The sequence below is a fragment of the Mucor velutinosus genome, assembly GCF_035048745.1.
Source record: "Mucor velutinosus strain NIH1002 chromosome Unknown tig00000165, whole genome shotgun sequence".
In the NCBI taxonomy this organism is placed as follows: domain Eukaryota; kingdom Fungi; phylum Mucoromycota; class Mucoromycetes; order Mucorales; family Mucoraceae; genus Mucor; species Mucor velutinosus.
In genome coordinates this window covers 2,019,264-2,037,899 of record NW_027041913.1, presented here as the reverse complement: position 1 = coordinate 2,037,899, position 18,636 = coordinate 2,019,264, and the positions used below count along the sequence as shown (strand labels likewise).

Genomic DNA, 18,636 nt, shown 5'->3' with positions numbered 1-18,636 from the left:
TTTGGACGCTTGTATTATTGCTTCCTTTCTCGTGATAATGCATTCATGATGTTTGCCTTGTTGCGCTTTCTTCTTTTTTTTTCTTTTCTTGGTAGTGTTTCCTCTGTAGCTTTACATGAAACAACCTTAGTCATTATGTTGTGATGAAAACTTATAATGTCACTGTTGCTTTTGCAGTTGTGCGTATTTGTGTCATGTTGCTTTACATCCGACTATTACTACCATGCGCGTTGCTCATGTATGCAATTTTATTGCAACAACAACGAGTTTTTTTTTTAAACATCTTTGACGTTGTGTTTGTTATGCTTTTCTTTAACTCGCTTCGTGTGAGTGTCTCTTTTTTTTTGCCTACATACTACTATACTCTTATAGTATTATGTTCATTTGTTCCTTTGATTGTGTTTCTTTGAGTCATACTTTTTTACGTTGTGTGAATGTGCCTATCCCTGAAGCTCAACAAGACTTTATCCGAGGCTAGGAGGTAGATAGGCCGCCTCCACTTGGTTATCACTACTTACTTTAGTGATGATTGAGGGTCTCAACGCCTGAATTTAAAGCTAGGTGGTGTAAGTAAGGCATGCTCTAGCACCTAAGGGAAATTTGATGATAGTAACAGCTATATTACTATATGGCGGAGCTTAAAATTTCGCCTCACATCAAAACAGGGGGAAACCCTCGCAAATTTTTTTTAGGTCAGCGGAGTTTTTACGCAATCTGATTGGCTCAGAGGTTGAAACAACGAAGGGGTACAACTAGTTGATTTCCTATTGATCTGTCATGTATTATAATTTTGTGTTTGTAATAAAAATGTATTCAAATAATGATACAAATTTATATCCTTCATTATTCATGCAGTGAAATCAGGTTTGAATAGATTTCACAAAAAAAATAAAGCAATAGTAAAATACAATAGAAATCAACTGTATTTTATTTTGTGTATAAAATGAACTGAAGATCCTGGAATTGAGTAAAAAAAAAGAAGAGTATTTATACATTTGCATCTGGCTTGTAGGATTAGTGATGATAGAGAGCAATAGGTGCTGCTATTGCGATATCTGGCAAATGTTGTTGATGTTTGATTTAAAGTGGTAATCAATGCAAGAGCACTGGCCGTAAGGGTCAATTTGAGTAACCTTGATGATGGGCTTGGGTGAGCTATCGTCATAGCATGATTTAATGTAACCTTGATGGTTTAAAGTGTGATGTTTGTTATTGAAGTGTGGAATCCTTTATCTGGGATATTGTGCGACTATGGCAGCAGGGCATAGTTGTCATATTTGAATATGCTTGTTATTATATTGATTTAATTTTATTTGGATAATAAAGATACCATCACTTATTACGACCATCATGGGTGTGATTGAATACACTGTGATCAGGAGTGATTCATTCACACGATGTGCGATATAAGCATGCATCTTTACTTTAGTATTTTTAAATGGTTTTTTGATGTATATTTGAGCGCTTTCATTAATAGATCCAAATAGCATGAATTTGAATGAGTGCTATTTGATGAACTTTGGTTTTCAATTAAGTTGCGTTTGGGTGGCTATTTCATTACAGTTGGATCAATTTTTCAATATTACTGGGCTTCAATGTATTAAAAAAATTGGTTAGCGGAAAGAAAGGCGCCTAGCTAGCTCAGTTTAAAGAATGTTTTTATCTTTATACAATGTTTTATAATTGGGCACTCGGTATGAGCATATGCCATAAAACTAGTAACTCTATAGACTAAAGAAAGAAAACCTCGAGACAACGGAAAAGATGAGGAAAAAAGTTTGAGATGGCAGTAAAAGAGCAGAAGACTACTTGTAGTGGCACGGTTGATCTTGAGGGATGAACCAACGGATGGGAACTTTGATTTGACTTACCACCGAGGCACCGCACAAAGAAAACAATCGGCCAAACGTTCATCTCAGTTAGCCATGAGAGGGAGGATAGAACCACAATGATCCGGGATCAGGATCAGGGGCGATAGTAGCCAAAGGGTGGACCAGACAGTCGATTGCATGAAGCAAAGATAGTAACGCAGACCAGTATACTGGAGGACCAGCAGAACCACTTATAGGCAGCATGTTCAGGGCATTGTCAATGGCATGTACACCAGGAGGAGCAGCAGGCAGAGCATCCCACAGATCACGATCCAAAGCACGACATTGAGGGAAGTGATTTCGAGAGATGAAAGATCCATCCATGCAGGGACATTCCTCACGCATGTTTGCAAAACGACCAAGACGCCAACGAACCAAACGACTACGAGCAGATCGACCAATAGGTAAGTACAGTATGGGATCAGGGCGAGAGACAGAAGGACGGCACGCACGAAGCAGAACATGTTTACCAGTAGTAGTAGCTGCAGCTAGTTGTTGATCCACCTGATCCTGCCAGAAGTCAGAAAAGTGAGCCTTGAGACCAGCAAATGAAGGGACAGGGTCAGGCAGAGATCTATACAAACTGTTTTCACAGATGTACCGATCCAGTCGAGTGTACGACAGAGCATCACGAAGAACCACCACAAGACTATCCTCAGGTAGAGTAGCAGAACGAAGAGCATACCTAGTTGCCAAGACATTATACCGATGTTTCATTGAAGGGAGACAGGTAATGTGCTTAGCAACGTTGAACCAGGAACCACCCACGAACATACCAACCAGCCGGTTTTGGAGCTTGTCAAGAGCCTCAAAGGTACGATAGTCAAGATGAGATATAGCGAGGCCATACTCAATCTTGGGTCTAACGAAAGCCTTGTACAGACGAGAACAGAGCAGCAGAGAGAAACCATTACGGTTGACACCAACAGAGTTCAGCAGAGCCATAACCTTGACAGCACCAGCGGACCGCAGAGACAAGATACTAGGAGCATGTAGCCCTTTATATCGAAACGGCATACCAAGATACACAAACTCATCTACCACCGGCAGCGGCTCATTGTAGAGAGTAAGACGAGCATCAGAGAGGGCAGCAGGAGAACCGAGCACAGCACATTTAGATGGCTTCCACCTATAACCAAGACAGACAGAGTGTTCAGCAGCAAGATCCAACATAGACTGGACACCAGACAAAGACCCAAAGATAGCAACATCATCGGCAAAGAGCAAGCTATTGATGGCAATAGGACGACTAGCACCAGGAGGACTGACCATCGTAGCACCAGTATCAACAGAACGCAAAAGATTCGGTAAGGAATTGATATACAACGAATACAAATGAGGACTGAGTACTGAGCCTTGAAGTACACCAGTAACAGGAGAGAAAGCAGCAGAGGTATGATTAGCAATCAAGACTGAGACTGAGACATCGTCAAACATGTTCATCAAAAGACCCAGAACAGGACGAGGAAGTGTAGAACCAGCCAGGGCTTGCCATATAACCCTACGATCGACAGTATCATAAGCAGACTTGATATCCAAGAAAGCCACCACAGGATAGCGACGGTGAGTCAGAAAGTAATCATGCATCAAGTCATGCAAGCAGAGGGCTTGATCCAGAGGACTACGTTGAGGACGGAAGCCACCTTGAGCAATATCCAGAGCAGGGGAGTGTTCATCCAGAGCCGGCATGAGACAGAACTCAAACAACTTACGCACCACCGAAGTGAGCGAAATTGGTCGATAATTACCAGGATCGGAAGCATCACCCTTCTTGAAAATCGGAAACACCTGGGCTTGGCGCCATAAACCAGGAGTATAAGACCATTGATAGCAGAGGTGAAACAGCAGAGAGAGCACTGGGGCAATTTCTGAGGTCAGAGCTTTTAACATCTCAGCCTTGATGTGGTCAGGACCAGGAGCTTTATGCGTCGGCAGACGTTTAATACACAGTACCAAGGTATCAGTATCAAACAAAGACATGTCTGCAGGGAGACAGAAAGGCAAGTCAGAGACCATAGGAGTGACAGGAGCAGGACGAGAAGCAGTATTTAATAGAGCACCTTCGTAGACCGTAGCCAAATGAGAGCCCATAGTAGCAACAGAAGCAGCAGGACCATCTGGGTGACTGTACGTAGGTGAAGACTCTTTATTGCGCTTGATGCGTTTTATAGCAGCAGTAGCTTTTGAGAAGTCTCTTTCCAGAGCACCACAGAACTTATGCCAGGACTTGCGCTTAGCAGACTGTACCAGAGAGCGAAAACGGCGATGAGCTTGCTTGTATAAGACCCAACAATCAATCTTAGTATACCCAAGGGCATACCGCCATCGACTGTAGAGACGATCCCGTTCAGTAGCCGCGTCTTGGATTTCTTGCGTCCAGTATTTCTTCCAATGGCCAGGACGGCCAGACTTCACACCTATTGAGCTATCCAAACATTCATACAAACATTGGTTCAAAGAACCGTTGAGTGCATCAATGTCGGGACGAGTACCAGGAGGAGCAGACACCAAACCAGAGAGAGTAACAACCAGAGGAGCAACAGAAGATCGAAAGGATTCACGGAGTAGGCCCAAAGGCCTCTCTTTCGTCAATTTCGAGAGCTTCCATTGCCGCCTAGGAGCCAGAACAGAATCACCAGGAGCCACAGTGTCATCAAGAGGTGGCACATACTCGAAAGTAAGTGACATCAATCGATGGTCAGAACCAAGAGACAGATCAGACTCAACCACCAGTTGAGGGTTCACCAAAGTAACATCACCAATATTTGTCAGAAACAAATCGATAATACTACTCAATTCTTGCTGCTGCCGAAAAGAAGAGTAAGTCTTAACACCAAAAGCCAAAGACGCATTAAGCACAGATAAGCAATGTTCGTCAAACCAAGGTTTGAGAGCATTACCACGAGCATTGGAGGTAGCATCACCAGTCAGAGGACCCAACCGAGCATTGAAATCACCGCAGAGAATAGTATCCCTAGTCATAGGTAATGAGCTGAGGGCCGAGAGCACCTTATCAGAGGATAAGGGTGGAGGAAAGTAAACACAATGAACCGTTAGGGTGCCAACCTTGAGAGACAGAGTGTGCGGATTGTATGAAGGGAGTTGGGAGACCGTAAAGGGGCAAGAAGGAGAGACGAAAGCAGTGATACCACCAGAACCACGGTTGAAAGCACCAGGTACTTTTGAACCATACAAGTGATATTGAGACCAGTCAATCGGATAGGAACCAGAAGTGAGCCAAGTTTCAGTTACAAACAGAACATGAGTATCAACAATATGAGAAATAACATCATGAACTGTTGTTTGACGAAGACCATTCGCATTCCAAAGAGAGAGAGAGACAAAAACCGGGGGGACAGACACATTATTCAAATTACCAGACCATGATTCATTGTTAAGAGACATTAGATCTCCATTTCAGAATCAGTGGAAGTATCGCGGCGACGCTTGAACAAGAAAGCAGCCTTTTTAGGGTCTTTTTCCTTTAGTCGGTCCATAGCACCAGCAACAGCCTCGTCCAGTTCGGCTTGACCTATCCATCCAAGATCTAGGAACCAACGGCCAACACTACTCACATTAAGTGGGCGGATATGGGACAGAGCATCTACGCTGCGAGCATTGACCATCTCAGCAATAAGATCCATTCGATCGTGTTCAGAGTAGGCATCGTACTTTGGGTCGGCAATATTAGCAGGATTCAACGGGTCAAAATCCTCCAATATTTCCGATTCACTTGCACGGAGCAGAGCCAAGAATTCAGCAACATATTGGGTATGCAGGAGAATACCAATAGCTTCGGAGGCAGGGAAGTTGATGTCGAGGATACGAGACGTATCCACCCCAATGGCCTTGAGAGTGCGTCGAATTTCAGAGCGTAAGATCTTACCAGATCTACCAATATATACATATTGATATCCTTGGGGACCCTTAGCAGCAGACGTTTTGAAGAGACGACCAGCAGCCAACTTTCTCTTAGCAGCTTTAGTTGGATCAGGGCGATGTGCAGCCTTCTTAGCTATAGCAGAATAGCTAATAGTACCAAAATCAGTGGTGGCAGTAGCAGAGGTGGTGGATCCAGATGCCCCCTTGATGGGGGTGCTTGTAACAGGATCCTGTGACGTGGCTTGCAATTTTTCAATGACCAGATCCTTGTCGTGTAAAATTTTTTTCAAGGCTTGGTTTTCCTTTTCCAAAGCATCGAGACGAGCCAAAATACCATCATGTTGATTAACACGTTCAGAGAGAGAGGCAAGTTGTTGTTGTAACTGTTGCATGATAACAGTAATCTGATTCATATCAGTTGGGTGCTGAAACTCGGGCATATTGCTGATTATTTTTTTAGAAATTGTTGAAGATCCAAAAAAATATGAAGGAGATGTTCAATAAACTTGAAACTATAACACAATAGACAGAGACTAAAGGCAAGTATACTAGTATAGTTTTGGAGTTGATTGAGTTGCTGATTGTTGGGAAAATAGCGTTTTTCGTGATTCTAAGGAGACTTTTTACGGAGAGGGTGGCAAAAAGTGATGAAAAACGGAAAGAGATGCCTAGCTAGCTCAGTTTAAAGATTGTTTTTATTTATAAGAAATTTAATGGGCACTCGATGTGAGCATAGCCTAACTTCAAGAACAAATATAGAGCAAGTAACTAAAAAAACCCCTCCAGAGCACTTTCAAAGGAGAAAAAAATGCAGTGACAAGAGTACAGGACATGGAGACTAGTGGTGCTCACATTGAGGATCTCGAGGGACAACCAACGGATGGGAACTTTGATAATGACTTACCACCGAGGAGCCGCACGTAGAAAACAACAATGGAACATGTTCATCCCTGTCAGATCAACCAGTACTGGAGTACCAAAGAGACGCTGGATCTGGATCCGGAGCAATGACAGCCAGAGGATGCACAAGGCAATCGATAGCATACAGGAGGTTCAGTAGAGCAGGCCAGAAATCAGGAGGACCGGCAGAGGCATTAGTGGGCAAGCAATTAAGAGCATGGTCAATACGGTGCACACCAGGTGGAGCAGGCGGCAAGGCATCGATCAAGGCAGGATCAAGAGCACGACAGTACATAAAGTGATCACGAGAGATGTAGACACCTGCAGGTGACATACAGGGACACTCCTCACGCATGTTAGTAAAGCGGCCAAGACGCCAGCGGACCAAACGACTACGGGCAATACGACCAAGAGGCAGATAGAGTATGGGATCAGGCCTTGTGGTATCAGGACGACAAGCACGAAGCAAAGTATGACGACCAGTGACAGTAGCAGCAGAGAGTTGGAGATCAACCTGATCTTGCCAATAAGCAGCAAAGGTAGTACGCAAGCCAGCAGAAGAAGGAACAGGGTCAGGCAGCGACTGATACAGAGGGTTTTCACATATAAAACGATCCAACCTTGTATAGTGCAAATGGGCACGAAGCAGAACCAGCAGACAATCGTCAGGCAGAGTATCAGCACGCAGAGCAAAACGGGTAGCCAGGACATTGTAGCGATGTTTGATACTGGGAAGACAGGTAATGTGCTTGGCGACATTGACCCAAGTACTACCCACAAACATGCCAACAAGTCGGTTTTGCAGAGTATCCAGAGCAGTAAAATCACGAGCAGAGAGATGCGAGATGGCCAGACCGTATTCAAGCTTAGGACGAATAAATGTCCTGTACAAGCGAGAGGAGAGCAGCAAAGAGAAACCATTGCGGTTGACACCAACAGAGTTTAACAGAGCCATGGTCTTGACAGCACCAGCAGAACGCAGAGACAGAATACCAGGAGCATGCAGGCCTTTGTATCGGAATGGCATACCAAGGTATGTAAATTCGTCAACGACAGGCAGGGCTTCATTGTATAGTACCAGAGGAGAACCAGCAAGAGCAGCAGCAGTACCAAGCACAGCGCATTTGGAAGGCTTCCACCTATATCCAAGAGAGACAGAATGACCAGCAGCAAGATCCAACATACGCTGAACCTCAGACTTTGAACCAAAGACAGCCACATCATCAGCGAACAGGAGACTATTGATAGCAATAGGAGCATCAGCACCAGGCACAGGCAGCATAGTAGCACCAGTAGCACCAGAACGCAAAAGACTTGGTAAAGAGTTGATATACAACGAGTACAAGTGAGGACTGAGCACTGAGCCTTGCAGAACACCAGTGACAGGAGAGAAGACAGTCGAGTTGTGATTAGCAATCAAGACAGAGACAGACACATCATCAAACATGTTGATCAACAGACCCAGAACAGCACGAGGAAGACTAGAACCAGCCAAAGCAGACCAGATAACACGACGATCGACTGTGTCATATGCTGACTTGATATCCAAGAAAGCGACAACAGGACGACGACGGTGCGCAACAAAGTAATCATGCATCAAGTCATGCAAGCAGAGGGCTTGATCCAGAGGACTACGTTGAGGGCGGAAACCACCTTGGGCAATGTCAAGGGCAGGAGAATGGGCATCCAGCTCAGGCATGAGAGAGAACTCAAACAGTTTGCGCACAACAGAAGTCAGAGAAATAGGCCTATAGTTGGCGGGGTCAGAAGCATCACCTTTCTTGAAAATGGGAAAGACTTGGGCTTGGCGCCAGAGAGCAGGAGTATACGACCATTGATAGCACAATTTGAAGAGCAACGACAAGACAGGAGCAATCTCAGAGACCAAGGACTTGAGCATCTCAGCCTTGATATGATCTGGACCAGGAGCTTTATGTGTTGGGAGCCGTCGAATATGAGATACTAAAGTATCAACATCAAACAGTGACATGTCCACAGGCACACAGAAAGGCAGAACAGAGTCAAAGGTGGGAGGAGCAGCAGGACGAGTAGCAGTGGCAAGCAGAGAGCCATCATACACCGAGGCGAGATGAGAACCCATAGCAGAGACAGAAGCAGCAGGACCATCAGGGTGGCTGTACGTAGGAGAGGATTCTTTATTACGCTTGATGCGCTTAATAGCAGCAGTAGCTTTTGAGAAATCACACTCCAGGGCAGTACAAAATTGTTGCCAGGACCTTCGCTTTGCAGCTTGTACCAGGGAACGAAACTTGCGATGAGCAACTTTGTATAAGAACCATTTTTCAATTTTGGCAATACCAAAGGCATGCCTCCATTGACTATATGAGCGATCGCGTGCAGTAGCAGCATCCTGAATTTCTTGTGTCCAGTACTTCTTCCAATGGCCAGGACGACCGGATTTTACACCAATAGAACTATCCAGAGATTCATACAAACATTGATTCAAAGAATCGTTGAGTGCATCAATATCTGGACGGACACCAGGAGGAGCAGACACCAAACCAGAGAGAGTAACAACCAGAGGAGCAACAGAAGATCGAAAGGATTCACGGAGTAAGCCCAAAGGCTTCTCTTTCGTCAATTTCGAGAGCTTCCATTGACGCCGAGGAGCCAGAACAGAATCACCAGGAGCCAGAGTGTCATCGAGAGGTGGCACATACCCGAAAGTAAGTGACATCAATCGATGGTCAGAACCAAGAGACAGATCAGACTCAACCACCAGTTGAGGATTCACCAAAGCAACATCACCAATATTTGTCAAAAACAAATCAATGACACTACTCAATTCTTGCTGCTGCCGAAAAGAAGAGTACGTCGTAACGCCAAAAGCCAAAGACGCATTGAGCACAGACAAGCAATGTTCATCAAACCAAGGTTTGAGAGCATTACCACGAGCATTGGAGATAGCATCACCAGTGAGAGAACCCAACCGAGCATTGAAATCGCCACAGAGGATAGTATCCCTAGTCATAGGTAGTGAACTAAGGGCCGAGAGCACCTTATCAGATGATAAGGGTGGAGGAAAGTAAACACAATGAACCGTAAGGGTGCCAACCTTTAGAGACAGAGTGTGCGGATTATAAGAAGGTAGTTGGGAGACAGTGAAGGGACAGGAAGGAGAGACAAAGGCAGTGACACCACCAGAACCACGATTGAAAGCACCAGGTACTTTTGAACCATAGAGATGGAATTGAGACCAGTTTGTTGGAAAAGAGCCAGATGTAAGCCAAGTTTCAGTAACCAGCAGAACCTGAGTATCCAGTACATGAGAGAGAACATCATGGACTGTTGATTGGCGAAGACCATTGGCATTCCAGAGTGAAAGAGAGACGAAAACCGGGGAGACAGGCACATTAACATTATTAGGCAGTATAGATGGGGCAGAGAAGGAACTCATTATTGATCCACATCAGACATATCACTATCAGATCCAGCCTTGTCCTGGGAATCAGAGTTCAGCTTGCGACGGAACAGGAAATCAGCCTTTTTGGGCTCCTTCTTAGCAAAGCGTTCAACGGCCTGAGCAACGGCAACAGAGAGACTTTCATCGCAGATCCAACCTTTCTGTATAAAGTACTTACCGACACCACTAACATTAAGTGGGCGGAGGAAGGACAAAGTTTGCAGGCAGCGAGCTTCAGTAAATTGGTGGATCAGAGCATGACGATCATCATCAGAGAGGCTGGCGTACTTGGGATCAGCAATATTGCTGGGGTCCAATGGATCAAAAGCAGGAAACAGTTCACCCTTAGCCTTGGTCAATAAAGCAGTAAATTCCTCAACGTATTGAACGTGCAACAGAACACCAATAATATGGGAGGCAGGAAAGCAGATATCCAAGACACGACCCAGATCAACACTAGCATTAGCTAGATGCTTACGCACTTCAGAACGTTGGATCTTTCGGGATCTACCAATATATACATATTGATAGCCCTGGACACCTTTGGTAGCAGGAGTGGTAAAGGCACGACCAGCAGCAAGACGTTTTTTGTCTTTTTTCTTAGGATCAGGCTTGTGAGCAGCAGCAGTAGCGATTTGGGCGAAATTAGGAGCTTCCTTGAGAGGCTTTGGAGACACTGGGATAGAGGAACTTTCGCCCCCCTTCGGTCGACCCGAACCAGGAGAAGTGGTGTGACTAGTAACTGGACCTTGTTGTAATTTTTGAATAACCAGGTCTTTGTCTTGTAAAATTTTTTTCAGATCCTTGTTTTCTTGTTCCAAAGCAGCCAAACGTGTAAGGAGGTCCTCATGCTTGTTAACTTTCTCTGTTACCAAAGTAAGTTGTTGCTGGATTTGTTGCAGTATCGCTGGAAAGTGACTCATATCCAGAGCTTGTAGATTGGTGTCCATGGCGTTGAATATTTTTTGAAATTCCAACAATTCGAAAAAATATGAAACAGGTGTACGACAATTCTGAAATTATAACACAATAAACTGTTGATGGATGCAAGTATACTGGTACAATTTCGAGCGGATTGGAGTACTGGATGATGAGATATTACGTTTTTTGTGGTTTTCAGGATACTTTTTCCGAAGAGGGTGGCAAAAAGTGTCGAAAAACGGGAAGAGATGCCTAGCTAGCTCAGTTTAATATTGGTTTTTTATTTATTTACAAATGTAGTCAACTGCGGAATCGGTATGATCATATATTGCAAGACTAACAGTGATTCGGCGGGGAAAAGCATGTTTTAAATTAAAGGTTAGGGGAGCTGCTAAAAGGGAGGGGACCAATAAAGTAAACGGCATCAAAACCCACCAGAGAGGAGGAGAAACAGAGGGAGGAATGGCAATGGCCGCGCCGCAAGACGGGGGAGACGAACAGGACTCAAGGTAGAAACCGGCCAGACGCACCGCAGCACACCTAAACGTGCAAGCACAAATACCGAGTAACATGCCAGGTTAGAAAGGCGGAAAATATGGATGCGAAGGTGGGATTCGAACCCACGACCTCTCGGCATACTCACTGCTTCCGCATGAAGCTCTAACCAAGTGAGCCATTCAAGCATCCGCCTAGCTAGCTCAATCGGTAGAGCGTGAGACTCTTAATCTCAAGGTTGGGGGTTCGACCCCCCCGTTGGGCTTACTTTTTTTTAAATTTTTTTTTGCATGTTGTTATTAAGGTTTGAATGGATGAAAACGTGGAGCATTAAGATTGCATGTTGTGCGTCAGAATTATTTATCTCTGTCTAATCTTGGTATTTGTTTATACGCTCGTTCAGAGTTTGTCGTACAGAAAATAAAATACACGTTCCTTTGCTTTGAATTCAAGGATAATATGTAAACTCTTAATAGTTTGAGACACGATCAAAACTACCCCTGATACAAAGTGAGCTGCTGTGCGAATTTGTTTTTGCTGACACGCCATATCAGTTACTTTATTAAACGTTGGCACCAAACATGTCTCCATTACCAGCTATTGTTCTACAGAATCACCATCAAATGGGCGGATATATCTGCGGAAAAGCAAAAACTGAATTTACAGGCCCATTAAAGATAGGGCAATGTTTATTTTCAGGCTTTCTCTTGTAGTTTACTCCACCCCTCACTCTATATAACAGAAAAAGGACATACTTACATTATCATGTCTGCTATTTATTCATTAAGCGAGGTCGAAAAGCACAATGTTAAAGGCGATCTTTGGCTAGTGATTGACGGAAAAGTATACAATGTTACAACATTTGCTGCTGATGTAAGTTTTTGATCTTTGGATAAATATTTCAACTGACTAAATCTGATCTATCGCATATAGCATCCTGGAGGTACACTGATCAATAGATTACTGTATTCAAGGGGGTAGATAAACTAACATCTTCTTACTATATTAGGCGAACGTGCTATTTACGAGGAAGCCGGTAAGGATGCCACTGACGCATTCAATGACATTGGGCATTCTGAGGCAGCCTACGAATGGTTGAATGATTACTATATTGGTGATTTGGAAGGCTTCGCACAGGTAGACAATATTGATCCAGTCGTTTGACATTTCTTATTTGTATTTATTTGTAATGATAGACCGAGGAAAAAGTAGTAGAACAACAAGAAGAATTGAAACAAGAGCCTGTAACACAGGTACCTGTTCAAAAGCCCAAAGGATCGTAAGTTGATTTTTCGAATGTTTAAGGGAAATGTGAAATCTAACTTTCGAGTAAAATTAGTGCTTTGAGAGTGATCCTTCCTGTAATTGCTGTTGCTGGCATCCTTGTATACAAGTTTGTTATTGCACCTCAGCAAAAGAATTAGATAAAGCCCCCTCACCGCTCTATTTTTGTCTTCCCAAAGAATACATCCAATTCAATTTCCAAAATGATTATGCATGACGACTAAATTTTATTATCCTAATTTGCAATGTATAGATAAGCCTTTTAGTAGGATAAGTTGTATGACGTTTTTTGCTGTATGGATTCGCTTATTAGCTATTCAATGAATCCCATTTGTGAATGTTATCTATCTCTGTCAAAAAAAGAGGAGGAAGAAAAAGAGAACAGCGAATAGATTACATCATGCAATCAGATATACCATTGACTCGTAGATACACAGCAGATTCGGTATCAAATACAAAAGGAGGAGCCATTGGATTTGTCTTCTCCTTGCATTATACAGGTGATTGTGTATGAAAGAAAAGAGACAGAAGAGCAGAGCAGCGTAGTGACCGTAGTAACATAGCAAGCTAATCCGATTGATACTGTGTAAATAGCAACTTGAATGGAACAAATGTAAACTTTAAATTTTTACATCAATAATATTTGCAAATTCGCCTGTTTCTTCTTTTGTTTGGATCTTCTTGCTTGGTGGATGATAGGGCTATATCAAATGTTGAACACCTTGCATGTTGATCCAGGTATATTTGTTGCTCAGAGGTCTTTTGTATTTATTCGACGTTTGTTGCTCAAATGTTGAATTTGAGCAAGTTTCTCAAGTCATGCATATACTACTCTTTTAAGGATGGAAGAGGGCACCATGTATACTTGACGCATGACCCAAAAGAAAATCTCTGGTAGCACTAGATAAAGAAGATATTGGCTAGGTGACACCCGGTTATTGGAAGAACGGCCGTTTTCATTGGAAGATGATGTTTTAAAGATAATACCATGTACTGTATATATGAGAAATTTTCACGCCTTACATATCAAGTGTGATAAATGGGCCGCTACAACTCACATATAGAGAAGCAGTGAACAGGGCAGCAAGAGGGCAGCAAGAGGGCAGCAAGTGTGCGTGCGTGTTGCACCTTGGAAATACTCGATCCAATCCCCCCTTTTCCTTTCCCATGACTTTATGGCTGTAAAGAGGTACACAAATCGATAACCTCACATGGCTTAATAATAATTCAATGTCTATTACTTGATTAAGAAACCACTGTATAATTTCTCAATATAAAAAGGTATTTTTTTGGTTTCTGATTTTTTCTTTCTCTTTTTTTTTCTATCCATTTCTCCATCAACAAATCCTCTCTCTTTACTATATATACAATGTTATTTGAGCCTCATCAATACGGTAAGCATTGTCCTGGGAAAACACCCTTACACTGTACTAAATGTGTATATATATATATAGCCACAAATACCTTAATTTCAAAGCAACAAAATAACAATAATAAGATGCCAACATCAGTCAAACATTACTACGATAGCGAAGATGACGATGAAACACTAGCCACTGCAATTGATGATTTATCAAGCTTAATTTTATACCCAACGCACTCAAATCAAGACATTGAATCATTTCAGGATCAAATGTTGGATCCTACCAATGTTCGTATCTCCCAATGTCAAAACACATATTTCATGGACGGTGGAGTTCGATTTATTTCGGTATAAACTATCATATACACCACATGCTCATATCAAAAAAATTAACGAATATAAGTAAATATAGTTACCAACCTTGGGCACAAGCAATAACAAAGCAACAACTCCAATTTCCCGTATTTTTGAAGAATGGCTAGCAAATAAATTATACAGTCATCCGAATAAGATGGTGGACCTCAGCAATCATGATGATGATGAAATGATGATAGATTCACCGGAGGATGAAATGTATGATCACCGTTTACCCATACTCGAAGATAATGTCGAGCTATTATCTGAAGACATTGTCAACAAGTTCAAATCAAGAAAGAGAGGTCTCCATGGCCTTTCCAATATACTCATCAAAGTTAGAACTGGCCATGTCTATAGCTACCATCAATTAGAGAATGGCCAACCTCTCATCACAGAAGACATGGAAGATTTTTTCCAGCAATTTCCGCTGTTTGTGGAAATCTTAATTTATGCGACACAAGAAGAAAATACTGATAAAGATATCAACTTCTTGTTAATAACTGAAAACACATCCTTAAATCCTGGTGATCCCTATAAAATTATGGAAAATATTCAACTGTAAATACATTTTTTTTATTCATCATATACGTTTAAATTCAAAACTACCATTTGATGTATTGGTTTTTATTTATTTACAATGCTGGCTTGAGAGAATTCAAGTGGAGGATATCTAGATTGATCAATAGGAGGCGAATTGTTGGGTAATTGTGGTCGTGATGGATGGTTTTCAGAGGATGAATTTGCCTTGATGATATGAGTAAAAGACCACATGAAGCCATACACAATACAAAGACTATAGATCTAAGAAAATAACCCATTAATGACAACATGAATACTACAATATTCATCTAAATACGTTACCATGGTTTTTAAACTTAATATCTCGGAAAATCCATTCGCAGCATCGCCTATGATCTCGGCCATCACTTTGGTCTTTCCAACACTGAGTGGTCGCATCATGCATTGTTCCCAACCTCTGCAAAGGTCTTTGACAGCAGGGAGTCGCGTATTAGGTCCACAAAGATTGGCATCGTACTGTTCCCGGCAATACAATTGATCAGTGAGAAGATCTGCATACACACATGAGTACAAATCAATATAAATTCAACAATGACATTACCCGATTCATAGGATTCAATCGTAGAAACCATATCATAATGCAAATTCAATATAGCATGATATCCCACAAACATACAGGAGAAAAACACTACAGAGTAACATACAATCTTGAATATCCCAAGCATATATACCACACGGCCATGGTTGGCATCGACGGGTGGAGCGGCATGGTATACAATAGTTGGATTATGAGTGGCATGATAGTTGGGTGCAGGGTTGTAATGGTAGTTGGTTGCAGGATTGTAGTGACTAGTGGGGTTACCAGCTGTGGTCGAGAGAGTCGATTCATGAGCTGGGGAAGTGTGCGTTCCTGATGAATTTGGAAGTGATACAGGTGTGTTTGTTCCTTCAGTTGTAGGGTGCTCTATAACACTCACTGATAGACACTGTCTTTCTGGTGACAATGGTGGAGTTTGCGTTGAAACCAATTGCTAAACAAGCAAAGTAGGATTAACAGCAAATTCAAGCCTGAATCAATAGCAGACAACTTACTTTGTTCTGCGTAGCACTGTCTTTTGGTGCCTCATTTTTAGCGTCATTGATAGAGACCTTGCCAAACAAATTGGAAACGCCATTACATATCTCTATAGACTTTTTGTAATTGTGTTGAGAGAATAGCGAGATCATAGGAGATTCTGCTGGTTTGATAACTGGCTCATGAACAATGTCCATTTCGTCGTCTTCACTCAAGAATTCGTTCTCATTGTGAGAGACTCCATCAATGTCCATAGGATCGTATTTGAAGGCCATTTTATCCTACGTATTATCGAGTATACTAGAAACGAGTCAGTGTATCCCTCTACGCTTTCAATTGTTGATATCTTTCTCGTTCTGAAATAGAGGCTCAAGTAGAAAAAGAAAAGAATCTCGTCTCCCATTCTCTGGCATTTGATACAGTCACTGCTCTATCGCGTCCATAAACCAATCATTACACTTACGTGAGTGCAATGAGATACATTACTTGTGGCACATTTGAACTCTGGAAGTGATGATTTACAACTGAAATAGGTTGCCATGACAACAGGCACCATGAAAACATCATGATTCTATGACAGGCATCATCGAGTCTGATAGTTGTTCAAGAATTTCCGAGTAATACCCTATAGTATTGTGCGTTTATTCACCTAAGGCTCTGGATTGAGACATGCCATCAAGTAGTATGCCTTCTTATGCCTGGAGAAAGTCTTGGGAGGTGTGGAATACCTTGCAAGTGCCAAATTTCATGTTTGTGTAAACAAAGACTAGCATTGCTGATATGTTTCAGTATACAGAGGTATCATGAAGAGTGTATTAGAGTAGATCATACACTCTAGACTTGTGTACATGTCTTGCCTGCTTCTCTGTCTATACAGCTCATGTCAGGTTACAGTGGCAAGTTGTGAATGCTGGATCTTGTACAAGCTGTGGCACTGCATTTGATTGGCAACTCCCTGTTGCACCCCTTGTGTGGTCCGATAAAAATTCAATTATTTTCAATTAAATATCACATCAAAAGCATTAGTAAGACTCTTTACATCTTCTTTTGTACATAAATTCATCATGTTGAGGACTAGAACTCTTTGTAAAGTGGTAGATTGATATCACAGTAAGACGACGTTTTGCTAACGATGCCATCTTATAGTGAGCTCAGCTCGTTCATTCCGTCGTACACCTTCATTACTGTTAGTATGAAACATTCGGCAATGTGGGGTAAAAAAAAAGAGCGAACATTCACCTGCCTTCTATTACAATAGCTCGACTAGCCAGCGTTTGTTCACCACATCAAGAGCAACATCTGCGAATGCTGCTTGGAGAAACAAAGCTTCCATGGCTGCTTTGGGAACTGCCGCTGTCGCTTTCACTGTCTATAACGCCAAAGAGGTATGTCAACCATAATGAATCGCGATGAGAGGATATTCTTTGACCAATATTGATCTATCAGGTCTACTGTGATGCAATTTCAGATGACAAGCAACGTGTAAGTAGCAATCGCGATGAAGAGAGGGATATGGGTATAATAAGGAAATAGAGTCAAAGCTGATAAAGAGTCAAAATCACGATTATAGAAAACAGAGGGTCCAATTAATGACACTGATCCCATGAGACTTCGTATGGAAGCCTTTGTCAAGGGTCTTCAGAACCGTATTGTAAACGACATTGAGCAAATCGATGGTAAGCAATTCACACGTACTGCATGGGAGCGTGCGGAAGGTGGAGAAGGTATTACATGCGTCCTTCAGGATGGCAATGTCTTTGAAAAGGCGGGTGTTGGTATTTCCATTGTCTATGGTCAATTGCCCAAGGCTGCTGTAGAGCAAATGAGACACAACCGAGGCAAAGATATCAGCGCTGATGGACCTGTGCCTTTCTTTGCTGCAGGCATCTCTTTGGTTATCCATCCTCACAACCCTAATGCGCCTACTGTTCATTTAAATTACCGTTATTTCGAGATTGAGAACCCTGATGGTACTCCCAAGATGTGGTGGTTTGGCGGTGGATCTGATTTAACTCCCTCCTATTTGTTTGAAGAAGATGCTATCCATTTCCATCAAGTGCTCAAAGACGGCTGTGATAAATACGACAAGAAATACTATGGCCAGTTCAAGCAATGGTGCGACAAGTACTTCTTTATCAAACACCGTGGTGAAGCGCGTGGTCTTGGTGGTATTTTCTTTGACGATTTGGACGACAAGCCTGCTGACGAAATTTTCAATTTCATCAAGGAAATGGGTAACAGATTCTCATTATCGTATATTCCTATCGTCAAGAAGAGAATGAACATGAAATTCACCCCTGAAATGAAGGAATGGCAGCAAATTCGTCGCGGTCGCTATGTCGAGTTCAATCTGGTCTGGGATAGAGGCACCAAGTTTGGCTTGGAGACGCCTGGTGCACGTATCGAGGCCATCTTGATGTCTTTGCCTCTTACATCTCGCTGGGAATACATGAAGGAAGTTGAGGAAGGCTCAAGGGAGCAAGATTTAGAGGAAGTTTTGAAGAACCCAAGAGACTGGATCCCACTTGATTAAAAGCATTTATTT

At 42.5% G+C, this 18,636-nt stretch overlaps 8 protein-coding genes and 1 non-coding gene across 9 annotated transcripts; 4 read left to right on the top strand and 5 right to left on the bottom strand.

Annotated features, from left to right (window-relative positions):
* Nucleotides 1-1,919: 1,919 nt before the first annotated feature.
* ATC70_003642 (uncharacterized protein) lies at nt 1,920-4,853 on the bottom strand (the record flags this gene model as incomplete). The annotated part of the gene is made up of 1 exon (XM_064822997.1): nt 1,920-4,853. One exon carries the CDS (start codon nt 4,851-4,853, stop codon nt 1,920-1,922), a length of 2,934 nt encoding a protein of 977 aa, XP_064679597.1.
* Nucleotides 4,854-5,275: 422 nt separating this feature from the next.
* On the bottom strand, nt 5,276-6,193 carry ATC70_003641 (uncharacterized protein; the record flags this gene model as incomplete). Its single annotated transcript, XM_064822996.1, has 1 exon — nt 5,276-6,193. The coding sequence occupies one exon, from the start codon at nt 6,191-6,193 to the stop codon at nt 5,276-5,278; it is 918 nt and encodes a 305-aa protein (XP_064679596.1).
* Nucleotides 6,194-6,711: 518 nt separating this feature from the next.
* Nucleotides 6,712-9,645, bottom strand: ATC70_003640 (uncharacterized protein; the record flags this gene model as incomplete). The annotated part of the gene is made up of 1 exon (XM_064822995.1): nt 6,712-9,645. One exon carries the CDS (start codon nt 9,643-9,645, stop codon nt 6,712-6,714), a length of 2,934 nt encoding a protein of 977 aa, XP_064679595.1.
* A 425-nt stretch (nt 9,646-10,070) lies between these two features.
* ATC70_003639 (uncharacterized protein) lies at nt 10,071-11,027 on the bottom strand (the record flags this gene model as incomplete). The annotated part of the gene is made up of 1 exon (XM_064822994.1): nt 10,071-11,027. One exon carries the CDS (start codon nt 11,025-11,027, stop codon nt 10,071-10,073), a length of 957 nt encoding a protein of 318 aa, XP_064679594.1.
* A 658-nt stretch (nt 11,028-11,685) lies between these two features.
* On the top strand, nt 11,686-11,758 carry ATC70_003638. The gene has a single exon. It is a non-coding gene; the product is annotated as a tRNA-Lys (tRNA).
* A 500-nt stretch (nt 11,759-12,258) lies between these two features.
* ATC70_003637 (uncharacterized protein) lies at nt 12,259-12,917 on the top strand (the record flags this gene model as incomplete). Its single annotated transcript, XM_064822993.1, has 5 exons — nt 12,259-12,366; nt 12,427-12,436; nt 12,503-12,630; nt 12,690-12,772; nt 12,833-12,917. 5 exons carry the CDS (start codon nt 12,259-12,261, stop codon nt 12,915-12,917), a joined length of 414 nt encoding a protein of 137 aa, XP_064679593.1.
* A 1,229-nt stretch (nt 12,918-14,146) lies between these two features.
* Nucleotides 14,147-15,059, top strand: ATC70_003636 (uncharacterized protein; the record flags this gene model as incomplete). The annotated part of the gene is made up of 3 exons (XM_064822992.1): nt 14,147-14,171; nt 14,232-14,488; nt 14,553-15,059. The coding sequence occupies 3 exons, from the start codon at nt 14,147-14,149 to the stop codon at nt 15,057-15,059; spliced, it is 789 nt and encodes a 262-aa protein (XP_064679592.1).
* Nucleotides 15,060-15,121: 62 nt separating this feature from the next.
* On the bottom strand, nt 15,122-16,366 carry ATC70_003635 (uncharacterized protein; the record flags this gene model as incomplete). The annotated part of the gene is made up of 4 exons (XM_064822991.1): nt 15,122-15,298; nt 15,359-15,567; nt 15,618-16,047; nt 16,109-16,366. 4 exons carry the CDS (start codon nt 16,364-16,366, stop codon nt 15,122-15,124), a joined length of 1,074 nt encoding a protein of 357 aa, XP_064679591.1.
* A 789-nt stretch (nt 16,367-17,155) lies between these two features.
* Nucleotides 17,156-18,624, top strand: VPS60 (Vacuolar protein-sorting-associated protein 60; the record flags this gene model as incomplete). Its single annotated transcript, XM_064822990.1, has 5 exons — nt 17,156-17,177; nt 17,238-17,277; nt 17,350-17,476; nt 17,538-17,573; nt 17,662-18,624. The coding sequence occupies 5 exons, from the start codon at nt 17,156-17,158 to the stop codon at nt 18,622-18,624; spliced, it is 1,188 nt and encodes a 395-aa protein (XP_064679590.1).
* Nucleotides 18,625-18,636: the final 12 nt, after the last annotated feature.